This window comes from Ostrinia nubilalis, chromosome 25 (genome assembly GCF_963855985.1).
Source record: "Ostrinia nubilalis chromosome 25, ilOstNubi1.1, whole genome shotgun sequence".
NCBI classification, from domain to species: Eukaryota; Metazoa; Arthropoda; class Insecta; order Lepidoptera; family Crambidae; genus Ostrinia; species Ostrinia nubilalis.
The window spans coordinates 6,594,266-6,607,249 of record NC_087112.1 but is presented as its reverse complement, the minus strand read 5'-3'; the positions used below and the strand labels follow the sequence as shown (position 1 = coordinate 6,607,249).

General features: G+C 40.8%; 1 protein-coding gene across 1 annotated transcript in view; it reads left to right on the top strand.

Annotated features, from left to right (window-relative positions):
• LOC135084096 (IQ motif and SEC7 domain-containing protein 3) overlaps window positions 1-12,984 on the top strand; it is a 75,957-nt gene that overhangs the window by 45,252 nt on the left and 17,721 nt on the right. The window contains exons 6-11 of the mRNA XM_063978839.1: window positions 4,927-5,147; window positions 5,583-5,703; window positions 6,585-6,714; window positions 9,712-9,808; window positions 11,792-11,942; window positions 12,618-12,765. Of these exons, the coding sequence (XP_063834909.1) occupies window positions 4,927-5,147; window positions 5,583-5,703; window positions 6,585-6,714; window positions 9,712-9,808; window positions 11,792-11,942; window positions 12,618-12,765 (868 nt within the window). The remainder of the gene's footprint in view (window positions 1-4,926; window positions 5,148-5,582; window positions 5,704-6,584; window positions 6,715-9,711; window positions 9,809-11,791; window positions 11,943-12,617; window positions 12,766-12,984) is intronic.

Genomic DNA, 12,984 nt, shown 5'->3' with positions numbered 1-12,984 from the left:
AACTACCCTACACCAACAATTCGAAGCATCGACAGCAGTCAGAAATATCACGATATATTCGCTGAATTTCCTGAAATAACTCGGATATCAACAATGAAAGAAACACCGAAACACTGCGTCGAGCATTATATAGAAACAACCGGACCACCATTATACTGCAAAGCAAGACCCATTCCGCCTCATCGCTACGCAGCTGTGAAGAAAGAATTTGAGGTCATGGTGGAACAGGGCCTATGCCGACCGAGCAAAAGCCCGTGGGCAAGTGCACTGCACGTAGTGCCCAAGAAGAACGGTGACATCAGGGTATGCGGCGATTATAGAAGACTCAACGCTACCACTAAACCTGACCGCTACCCTGTGCCACGTCTTAAAGACTTCACCTATCAACTCAACGGAAAGAAGATATTCTCCACCATAGACCTCAACAGAGCCTACCAGCAACTGCCAGTATTCAGCGCACACATCGAGAAGACAGCAATAATTACTCCCTTCGGCCTGTTTGAGTTCCCGAGAATGTGCCCAGGTTTGAAGAACGCCGGACAAACCTTTCAACGGTTCATAAATGAAGTGCTACAAGGGCTCGATTACGTTTTCCCATTCATTGATGACGTCTTGATCAGTTCTGAAACTGAAGAAGCCCACATTCTCCACCTGCGCACCGTGTTGAGTAAGCTGAACGAATACGGAATCACTATCAATCCATCGAAATGTACACTGGGCCAGGAAGAAGTCAAGTTTCTGGGCTACATGGTGTCACAGCACGGCATTAAACCACCTGATGAGAAAGTGAGTGCAATCAGTGCATTCCCTCGCCCTAATACTATCGAAGAACTGAGAAGATTCCTCGGCACTGTCAACTTCTACAGAGACGCCATACCACAAGCCGCATCTATACAAGCTCCACTGAACGCGTACCTACATAATAGCAAGAAAAACGATAAAACAAAGATTGTATGGACTGATGAAGCTACACAAGCATTCGAAGCGTGTAAAGTAAGCCTTCAAACCGCAGCTTTACTCGCGCATCCCGCATACGACGCACCGATAGCACTTATGTGTGACGCATCTAACACCTGCGCCGGAGCTGTGCTACAACAATACCAGCATGACAAGTGGCAACCACTGGGCTACTTTTCAAAGAAATTCTCCGATACGCAACAACGATACTCGACGTACGACCGAGAACTACTGTCAATTTACATGGCAGTAAAACATTTTCGCAAAATGTTTGAAGGCAGGCAGCTCACTATATTCACCGACCACAAGCCAATCACTTACGCCCTGCTGAAGAAAACATCTGACACTGAAACTCCACGTCGTACCCGCCAGCTACTATTTATCAGTGAGTTCACAAGTGATATTCGTCACATAAGTGGGAAAGAGAACATTGTTGCCGACTCGCTCTCTCGCATAGAAGACATAACATGCCCGAGTACTATTGACTACGATCAACTTGCATTGGCACAACAAAAAGACAGCAATTTAACAACACTTACGAAGCAAGACAATCTACACTTCAAGAAAATTGCGATGTCTAATAGTGCAAGTATCTACTGTGAGACATCTACCGCAAACGTAAGGCCGTATCTACCTCAAGACTTTCGACGTATAGCATACAACGCAATACACAACTTAAGTCATCCTGGCATTCGCACAACCCGAAAAATGCTCACTGAAAGATACTTTTGGCCATCGATGAACGCCGACATCAGCAACTGGACCAAAGCGTGCATACCATGTCAAAAGGCCAAGATAAATCGACATACCAGCAGCAACTATACCTCATTTCCACCAACTGAGAGATTTCAACACCTACACGTCGATATCGTCGGGCCACTACCGCCTTCACAGCATGGCCACAGATATCTACTCACAATGATAGACCGCACAACCCGTTGGCCAGAAGCCGTACCTCTGCACGAGATAACCGCCGAGACAGTAGCCAGACACGTCTACGAAGGATGGATCTCACGATTTGGGTGTCCCTCTACACTGACGAGTGACCAAGGACGCCAGTTCGAGAGCCAACTTTTCACATCACTCACTAAACGACTTGGCATAGAGAAGACAAGAACTACCGCATATCATCCGCAGTCCAATGGAATTGTAGAACGGTGGCACCGAACTCTCAAGACCGCCCTTACTGCGAGCCTAAACAGCCGTAACACTAAATGGCTTGACGCTTTACCTACCGTTCTACTGGGACTACGAGCTGCAACAAGACAAGACACCGGAGTAAGCGCCGCACAGCTGACCTACGGAACTATCATAAGATTACCGGGAGATTTCTTCAATAACACCCCGATGACGTCACTACAAAATATGGACTACACCTACGTGGAACGATTACGTCACACTATCAACGAATTCAAAGCCGCTGAACCAGTAAGACACAACACTAAAACTTTCGTGCACAAAGATCTCCAATCCTGCGAAAGTGTATTTCTGCGCATCGACTCCGGCCGAAGATCACTGCAAGCGCGACGAGAACACGATCCGGAAGAATAGTGAAACCAGTTGTACGCTTCGCTTGAGGGGGAGCTATGTGGCGACACCACATGACATACGTCCGCATCATACCGGCAGCACCGCCGCACTGGACGATGAGAGCTGCTTTGCCCTAGACTACTACTAGACTTTTTATTTTAATATGTCGGTAATCTGTTTTTATTTATTTATTGAAGTACCCTTGTTTTTGTGTAATATTTATGTTGTGTGAAACAAACCTATACTAACTTCTTGCTGTCCTTATCTATCTTGCTTATTAATTAATATTCGTGTACCGTCTTTTAAGTGTTATTTCCATGTCGTATGAAACAGATGTATTTGTAAGTTCAGGCTATCTCATTCTAAATTCAGTATCAATAATTTGTGTACCCTCCATCTTATTTATATTTGTGTAGTGTGAAATAGATATACTTTTCTCCTTCTGTCTCGCTCTGACCGTTTATTATAATGTTTGTAGGTAATCGTTTTATTGTCTCACCCTAAAATGTTTGTAGATGTTATCTGTGAAATAGGTATATGTTTTGTCCTTGTCTAATATTGTAAATATTTTCCTATATAAGACCGTCCGTTTTCAAAATAAATGTTCATTGTAATTTGGAGTCAGCCTTTAATTGACCACACATAGCCCCTCTCAACAAGTAGTGTTTGGTGTATGAATCAAGGAAAAACTAAAATATTTGGGGGCACGGTAGTGCAACCGCCAAGTCGAGTAAAATTTTTCAATTTCGGTCCAGTTTTCTAGATACATAACTGCTGTCTACAAAATACAAAAAGAAATGAGATCCCATCAAAAACAATACTTGTCAAAAAAACCAAGTCTCGCAACTCAGTTGTTCTACGGTAAAAAGTTGTGAGATCCATGTAATACCAAGTCCAGGCCAGGAAATCTTTAACGTTTTACATAAATATATTGACTTGGCCATCGCATGAAAACACGTGTAAATTAAATTATTTAGTGCGATGGCCAAGTCAATAATTTCTGTAAAACGTTAAAGATTTCCTGGCCTGGACTTGGTATTACATGGATCTCACAACTTTTTACCGTAGAACAACTGAGTTGCGAGACTTGGTTTTTTTGACAAGTATTGTTTTTGATGGGATATTACTTTCTACCGAAATCCTGTATGGCAAGCTAACGATTGAAAAGAATTTGTTTATAACATACAATAGAATCGATCCCTACTGACGTTGCCCTACCTAATACTTCCTCTATTAGTTTGACTCATAGGTACTGACAGTAAAATAAGGCATGTTATACTTAAAAAGCTTCAACCACACCAATGCGTGCAGATCGCCATCGCTGGCGCGATCATAGGCCAATGCCAGGTCGCGCGACCCATGACAGGTCGCGCGACCCATGACAGTCCGCGCGACCTGTCATTAGCCTATGATCGCGCCGGCAATGGCGATCTGCACGCGTTGGTGTGGTTGAAGCTTAACAAATAATCTTGAGCTGATGAACGATTTGATTTTCTAATTCATTAATATTTTGAACTCCATGCTGCATGTACTAAAACACAACTAATTTAAATTACAAAGTTTTTATAATGTATCAGTTAGTTTAAATTGATTCGCTTTCTACAATATAGATCATCTCAAATTCTGTTAAATCTGACTATTAGTTAGTATTGTCAAATAATTTCTAGTAGTTAGTAAACTTTCACGTAAATCATGCTAAATATTAGTTCGAGACATTCATCAATAAAATATAATGAATGATGACTTTACATACCTAACATAATCAATTAATGTAATGAGTGTATTTAATGAAACAAACATTTTAACTAATATGCAATTTAATGATTCAGAAAATGTGAACCAATTAATTGTAATAGGATTAATTAACAGTTAAATACTTGTTATAATTTGTTAATAACTTGATAGCATAATATGTTTTTGTCCAATATCGGCATTACCTACACCTCTATCCAAAATGAGTATGTACAACGTGTAATTGAACTGACGCAATACCTTTTTGTTTGTTTAGAAACGTGTACATGTAATCGATTAGTGAATCGACTTAACACATTAATTTTTAATAAGCTTTTTTTATCAATTTATTAATTTAAGCAATAACACGTTGTATACCTTTAAAAAATTTCACTACAGTAGTTATCTGCCACTAATCTGACTATGATAAGATTTGAATCCATTAATGCCCGTGAAAGTGAGTAGTAAGTTAAAATACCCACCGGATCTTCATAAAAATGCCATTCAATCCGTCTCATTCGCTTAACCTGATGCTGATATGACTGACAGAGAGAAAAGATTCCACATCATCCTCTTGCAAAGTAGACCCTCATTCACAAATATTGTTCTCCTCAACCTTCTGCAGAGTAGACTACCCTCCCCACACCTTCATTCCAAACTCCCTATAAATAATGCCAGGTATTAATTCCCTCTTTATCGCTTCCACAGCCGTTATGAGATGTCCCAAGATCTCCTGGACAAGCAGGTCGAGATCCTAGAGAGGCGGTACGGAGGTCTTAGAGCTCGAAGGGCAGCGGTCACCATCCAAAGGGCGTTTAGACGGCGACAGCTGCTGAAGAAGTTTAGCGCCATCACGGCGATGGCAAAAGCTGCTGACTCCACCGCGAGGAGAATGCAGGACGGGCCTGATCATGGCCAGCTAGTCAATGGTAAGGCTTCTGGTAAACTAGCATAAGTACAAAAGGAATTTAGGGTCTGATAAGCTATGGAGTCCAGCACCATTAAAGTGGGGCGAGGGAAACAGATTCCACAACGAAGCGTCTACAAGATGGGCCTAATCATGATCATCAATGGTACAGCTTCTGGTGTATAGCATAGCTACAGAAAAATGAGACTGGAGGAACTCGGTCCAATGAGTTTTGCATCTTCTTCTCGTTGAGATGGGTGCAGTAAATAGCGGAGGGAGGTATCCTCCAGATATTGCAGCTGTCGGAAATGCAGCTATTATAGATTTCTGCCATGGCCACTTGTACTTTATCTCTTGCTGATATCCATAACTTCTTTCAGCCAAGACCTTATTATTATCAACCTAGAAGTTTTGTTGCATCCTCCAAGTAACCGAACCTTGTACTATCTTCTTCCAGGTACAGATATCTACGGGAATACACTGCTCCAGAAGAGTCCAGCGGGTGCGGAGAAGATGTTGGCTCTCACCAGGCCGATGAGGTCCATGTCGCTGAGAGAACGGCACGACATGGATATGAGGTGAGCTTTATTACGTTGGTATAGGATTCAATTTCCTATATTTTAATTTGGAAAAGATTTTTTATTATAATTTCAGATTTAAAAAAAGAAAAACACTGATCTTCCCTTACTTGTTATTATAATGTCGGGCTGATCATAGATGTGAGCAATTATTGCTCTATTCTATTCTCTCTGATTTCTATAGACATTTTGATAAAATGTAATATTGGTGTTGGTTCTCATAGGCTTATTCCCAAGGGATTGGCTAGGCATTAAGAAGTATGTCGTTCCAAGTGGTCACTTAATTTAAAAACCAAGCGACCGCTTGATTGTCGCCATAATTTGGCAATTATGGCTTCATGATAGGAACGCCAGGCGAACCTTTTTTTTTTCGAGGAAAAAGTTGCATGAAATTGCATACCTACCCTTCACTAGTGACTATTGACTGCGGGCAAACTTCACTAGTGACTGCGTAAAAAAGTGACATTAAATGTATGACGGATTGCACAGCGCCCCTAGCGGAAACTTTCAAGAACTAAAATTTTCATACATTTTTTATCGCGCTCGCTAGTGACGACTTTTGATGTTGACTAAGCCCCCTGTTTTTATGTTCTAACCCAGTCTTTCCCAAAGTGGGCGATAACGCCCCCTTGTGGGCGCTGCAGGATTAAAAGGGGGCGGTAAGAGACCCAGAAAAAAAATCGGGACGTTGTGTAGAGGCTTGGGAGGCGTCATTTATTAGGAGGACTCTTAGACACCGACTGAGCACTCGACACTCGACTACAAATGGGGGCGCTAAAAAGAATTTATTCTCAAAGTGGGCAGTAGACAAAATAAGTTTGGGAACCGCTGTTCTAACCTTTCAGATGTTCATATTTTAATCGGTCAATTCTCTATTACAGCAACCACCTGCAATGCGACACCCAGAACGAGGTGGAAGCGATGGTAGCGAGGGTCCAGCAGTCGGCCCACCAGATTCACATGATCGCGGCCGATATGCCGCATCTACACCGTGGGGACACGGATAGCGGGGTAAGTTGACGAGGCCCACTGTTGGGAATGATGGGCATATGAGTATACACATGGTGGCCGATATGCCGCATCTACACGGATAGCGGGGTAAGTTGACAAGGCCCACTGTTGGGCATGATGGGCATATGAGTATACACATGGTGGCCGATATGCCGCATCTACACGGATAGCGGGGTAAGTTGACATAGCCCAGTGTTGGGAATGATGGGCATATGAGTATACACATGGTGGCCGATATGCCGCATCTACACGGATAGCGGGGTAAGTTGACGAGGCCCACTGTTGGGCATGATGGGCATATGAGTATACACATGGTGGCCGATATGCCGCATCTACACGGATAGCGGGGTAAGTTAACGAGGCCCACTGTTGGGCATGATGGGCATATGAGTATAGTTATACACATGGTGGCCGATATGCCGCATCTACACGGATAGTGGGGTAAGTTGACGAGGTCCACTGCTGGGCATGTTGGGCATATGAGTATACACATGGTGGCCGATATGCCGCATCTACACAGATAGCGGGGTAAGTTGACAAGGCCCACTGTTGGGCATGATGGGCATATGAAAATACACATGGTGGCCGATATGCCACATCTACACCGTGGGGACACGGATAGCGGGGTGAGTTGACGAGGCCCAGTGTTGGACATACTGTGCCATAGAGAGACAACTTTTTTTCATGGATAACAAGGCAGGTATTTGACCGCAGTCGCACCTGATGTTAAGTGAGATGCAGTCTAGGATGGTACATAATTTTATCTGCCTTGTAAGTGCCTATTATACTAAAGGCCCGCTATATGTTGTGAAGATACGGTTACGGGATTATGCCCACCTCTCGTTACCACCGCTGCAACTCCTGTGCAGCCAGGATCTACAGCTTGACCGCCAATAAAAACCTAACCAGTGAAGGTCAAGTTTGTCCCGAGGGAGATTTAACTGTCATTGGACCCGCAACGAAATTAATCAGAAGAACACAGGTTGCTGGGTATACTATGCTTATTCTATTCCATTCTATTCTATGCTGTTCTTAACCCATTTGGCTTGCGTGAGGAATGTAGTCTCCCCAAACCGTCTGACCAATTGATGTTAAAAGTGTAGGCCAATTTTTCTCTGAAGAGAGTTGTGTACCTGCAATGGAGACTAAATGACATGATAATGAGTATACCTACTTGGTTTTTTGAAATGAATGAAATAACAACGTAATAATTTATCATTTGCACAATTATTACATTAATACTTTTATGCGCAAACGATTGCAAGCTCTGATAAAATACCAGAAGAACATTATATGAAAGTAACTCTTTTCTGTCTGTCTGTTACCTTTCTAGCAACAGCTCAAGTCACTAAACAGTTTGTGCTGAAATACACTAATAATAACTTTATGACGTCAACGTTAACACTTGCCATCCCCTAAGAAAGTGTTGTTCCAATTTCATCCTCTAAGGGGTTGAAACGGGCTTCCACAGTTTAACGCGAGCAAAACCACAGGCAAAAGCTAGTAAACAATTAAGACCCACCTGTCTTTAATCCGGCAAACCGAAACCGAAAGTAGCGTCTTATCAAACTCTACGTCACGCGAGGAATTCAAACCAATTAGCAATTATCTTGTGCAAAATCGCGTTATCAGTCCATCAGTGTTCGCACATACGCTGCCGCGGCGCGACGTGTGGTGATTTTGTTGTAATAGTAATTATTAATAATGGATACCTGTAAGATAAAAATACAAACTGTTTTGAAGACGAAAAGTGCATCGTTTAGGAAAGTGAAAAGGATTAGTCTGTGGCCGTATTTAGGGAGAAGAGTGGTTAAATACGAAGTATGTTTGTTTTTATTTTGTTTGTTAACCTCTCGAACCTTTCTCGAACAGAGGAGTGTCTAGTAGAGAAAATTGGCAATCAATAATAGACCCTAAATCTGTTCAGGTAGAGACGTATCTCCAGTAACAATTGGAGCGGTGATTGACAGGTGAATTGCGCGATGGCTTAATCACAAGTGAACCTTGTTTTTAATTGATAAAATTTATTGGCCTTAATAATTTAGTGAGTCACAGTTTTTCTGTTATGATGTTCCTAATATTGATCGTAAAGTTTTGTATTTATGTACTTGATTGATATCTTCCCTTATTCAGAATTTTCAGATATATTTTGCCACAAATGCTTGCCTACGTACCTATCTCCTAGTTCAATGTCACTACTAGTATAATATCTAAATTCGTCGAAATTCAATGCTCAAAGTTCAAGGTAACCGAAGATTCAGCGGTTCAGTCATAAATTTTAGCAAACTAACAGAGACACTACCGCATGTATCATTATTTTTAAGAAGCTTAGTTTTCAAAAAATGCAAATAATATGATGCAATGTTATTCATTTGAAAAGTAAATATTACAGCATTATTATTTTTAGAAATAAAACTAAAAGATCGCATCATACACTAGAATTTATTAAGCAAACAGCTCAGGCGCAATCTAAAGGCATTTACCTCTTCAGATAATGTCTTGACATGTTAATTTATGCCTTATGTACTCTCACTAAATTCAAGGTTTAAACCTTTTATTGTCTAAGCTATGAATTTTAATTTTGCTTAATTAGATCTCCAAACAATAAAGATGAATATCGTAAACGTTGATGGTTTCATAATTTGTGTAAAGGTGAGCATAGACTAGTGCATTTACTTGTAACAGAACAACGAGCGGCTCTATGAAGTGTCTAACCCTCGGAATTAAACGTCATTAATTTTCACTGTATTGTACCATTCGCAAAGAACATTAATAATTACGTACATAGAAAGGTTATCTATTCTCACCTTAAAATATTGTCCATGAGTGTTACATTTGCAGCGTTCATGTATTATGATTAATTGAATATAAACCTTAAGTTTTCCATCATACGTCTTAAAATTGATTGAACACATTACTCAACTTTACACGAAGAATCTTCTTTTACCCCTAGATGTTTGCTGATCGAATTTAAACCTTATGTCATTTGTATTACAGGTGTGCAGTTGTTCCGTGAGCGGCTCAGTTACCAACATATCGACGTCATCGTCGCACAATGAATCTCTCCATAATCATCAGTTGTTGAATAATACAGGTAAAAAACTAAATTATAAACAAACCCAATACAGGATGTCCCAAAAAGAGCGCCCCAAACTTAGATTAATGGATGACCATCTACTACAAAAAAAACCTTTAGTAAAAGTATCACTATTTTAGAGATACAATTTATTTTATCTTTTTTTTAAATTTCTAAATTTTGAGCCTACCTTTTATTGCTGTGTGTACAAATGGGCACATATGTTTTGGACGCGCGTCCTGTCATTGGTATTTGCACGCGCAGTGATCGCCATCGCCGACGCGATCTGCACGCGTTGGTTTGGCTGAAGCTTTAGGCGAATAAGTAGAAAAATAGGTAAAATATCTACTCATTTGTAATATTGTTTGTCCAACTGTCAAATAGCCAACTCTTACGTCAACACAACATCGTATAAAGTTTGCTTTGCAAACATCAAACAGTTTTTATCAAATAATAGTCCGGATCATATGATTTTCCTGTTATTGTTACATAAATATTTTCCCCATATCTTTGTATTGTATATTTTAAAAAACCCGAGGCGAGAAAAGATGAAAATGGTTCAGGTCGATTTAACCCTCAATTTGCATGGTAGGTCCCAGGGACTCCATGTGAAACTGTTTTGGTTCATAATTTTTTTCAATACGCAAATAAAGTGCTGTGCGCTTGAGTAGCTTCCTTTGGTGTCGTGGCCAACTCGGGGGCGAGAGGTCGTCTGCGTGCGCATCACAGAAAGTTGAGTAATTGACACTTGCGGAGTCCCGTGGACTCCACCATACACTTTGCGTAACAAAAATTTTTATTATGATATTATTATTATTTTTTTAATTATGATTTATTTACGGTTTGAGTGGATCAAAAAGCATCAAACAGTCACAATACATGATTTATCAATACGTTAGATGAAAATGAGGCCTCAGATATGAGGGACTGGCAAGAAAGTCTAGAAGAAAATGCAGACGATGAAGAAAAAGAAGAGGATTTTACATCTTACATCCCGAAAGATTTGTTTTGATGATTTTGTATTTTGATGATGTGTTTTGATGAATTAAAAGAAAGACTGCTTATTTTGAAATTCATTTCACAAAAATATGCTTGTATTGTTCGAAAAAGTTTGGCAGGCAATGTGCTGCTCGTAGTAGTTACTAAGCCATTGCACGTTTTTTCGTGTTAATTTTTTTCTAACATTTTACATATTATTTATCAAGAAGACTGTTATGTCCACATAATTTAGAGAGAAAAAAAAATTGGGTTAATTTTTTTTCTATGTTTAAGAGGTACAAAATGCCTATGTCGATTTTTATGTGATTTTTACGACTTCATGAAAATTTTATTTTTTAAATGAATTTTAATTAATGTTTCCATTTCTGTTGTTTCTAATTAATAGTATATTAACCATATTATGTTACCAAATAAAAAATATATTACTTTTATAAGTATTAGTATATTTTTTCTTCATTTGAAATATGGAGTCCCTGGGTCTCCACCTTACACTTAACGTAAGTTTTAGTCACCATGCAAACTGAGGGTTAAAGATCTTTTTTTACTTATTAAGACAAAGATACAATTGGGACATACATAAATATTAAGTACATAGTCATAAATGCGCTACAATAAAGTGCTTGTAAAAAATGACACTTCGGTTTTGATGACACCTACCCATACCGTATTCCCGTCGCATTCAGGTTTTAATTTGTTCGATTCTAGTTTTAATGTTGCAGCTTACGTACGCTTTCACTGTAAACTCAACCTTATCTGTATCTATTTTAGGTCCGATTTACGGTAACCTGCTCTCATCTGGGGGCAAGCCCCTGTCGTCCCCTACCGTCTGTCAGCAACAACAGTCTGCCAATGTTAACTCAACCTTATCTGTATCCATTTTAGGTCCAATATACGGTAACCTGCTATCGTCAAGGGCCAAGCAAGCTCCTTTTTTACCCTACCGTACGTCAGCAACAATACAGGCTGCCAATGTAAACTCAACCGTATCTGTATCTCTTTTAGGTCCAATATACGGTAACCTGCTATCGTCAGGGGGCAAGCCCCTGTCGTCCCCTACCGCGCGTCAGCAACAACAGCTGGCGGCGATACAGGCTGCCAATGCCAGGCGGATGCCGCCAGAAGTGCCAAAGAGGACCAGCAGTATTACCCTCAAGTAAGTAAATCTTATTGCTCACATAATTGTAAATGAATGAAATGATGGATAGAAATTACTACGTCAATTATGACGCGGCATCCCTCAGCATGACTAGACATCTCGCGGAATCCTTATGCATGCCGAAATGTGTCAAGAATTCGCTCGTGCGTATCGACAACTGACTGCCGACGCATCTCAAAGGCGCCAACGCATCCCGAAGGCTTTTGACGCATCCCGAAGGCTGCCGAAGCAAACCGAAGGCTGCCAATGCATCCCTAAGGCTGTTGGCTCGGTATTCCTAAGCATGCCTTGGCATGCTAAAACCATTGTAATTGCAATTTCAACCATAACGTTTAAACTACAAAGTACATTATTATTCGTCACCTAAAAGTCCCTTGCCGTGCCGTCCCTATAATGTGCTTAATCCCTAAGCATTAAGGTCTAAATCCCAAAAAAATCCCGCAGTGCTAAAAGTCCAGTATCGCTCCGCCGCACCGATTGAGGAGGAGCAGTTTTCGACGAGGTTCGATGTCTTCAGAGACACAGTTAAAAATAGTCATTGTATCACAGACATTATGGTCTACATTTCAACACAGAGTCCAGTGTAGGGCTCCATGTCTTTGGCGACACTATAGTTAAAAATAGCCACTGTATCATAAGCATTAAGGTCTAAATTCCAATACTTGTCTCCAGTGCTGAAAGTCCAGTATCGCTCCGCCGCGCCGAGTGTGGAGGAGCAGTAGTACGAGGAGGATCGATGTCCTCGGTCCAGTCCTCGTCATCGTCATCTTCGCAGGAGCACCGCCATCATTACCACCAGCCGTACCAGCAGAGGGCTCCGGTTAGTATTAGAATAGAATGGAATAGTTTTTATTTGAAATAGAGGTATACAAGCAGGCAAGACATAGGTACAGTCGCGGAATGAAAAGGTTCGTCACCTTAGTGTCGGTTTTCGCTTGCACTAGGTACTGTAAGAGTCAAACCTGCCAACATAACAGTGCAAGAAACAGTGCTGCTAACATTTAAATAAATATGACGTTTGCTAACGAATAAGGTTTTG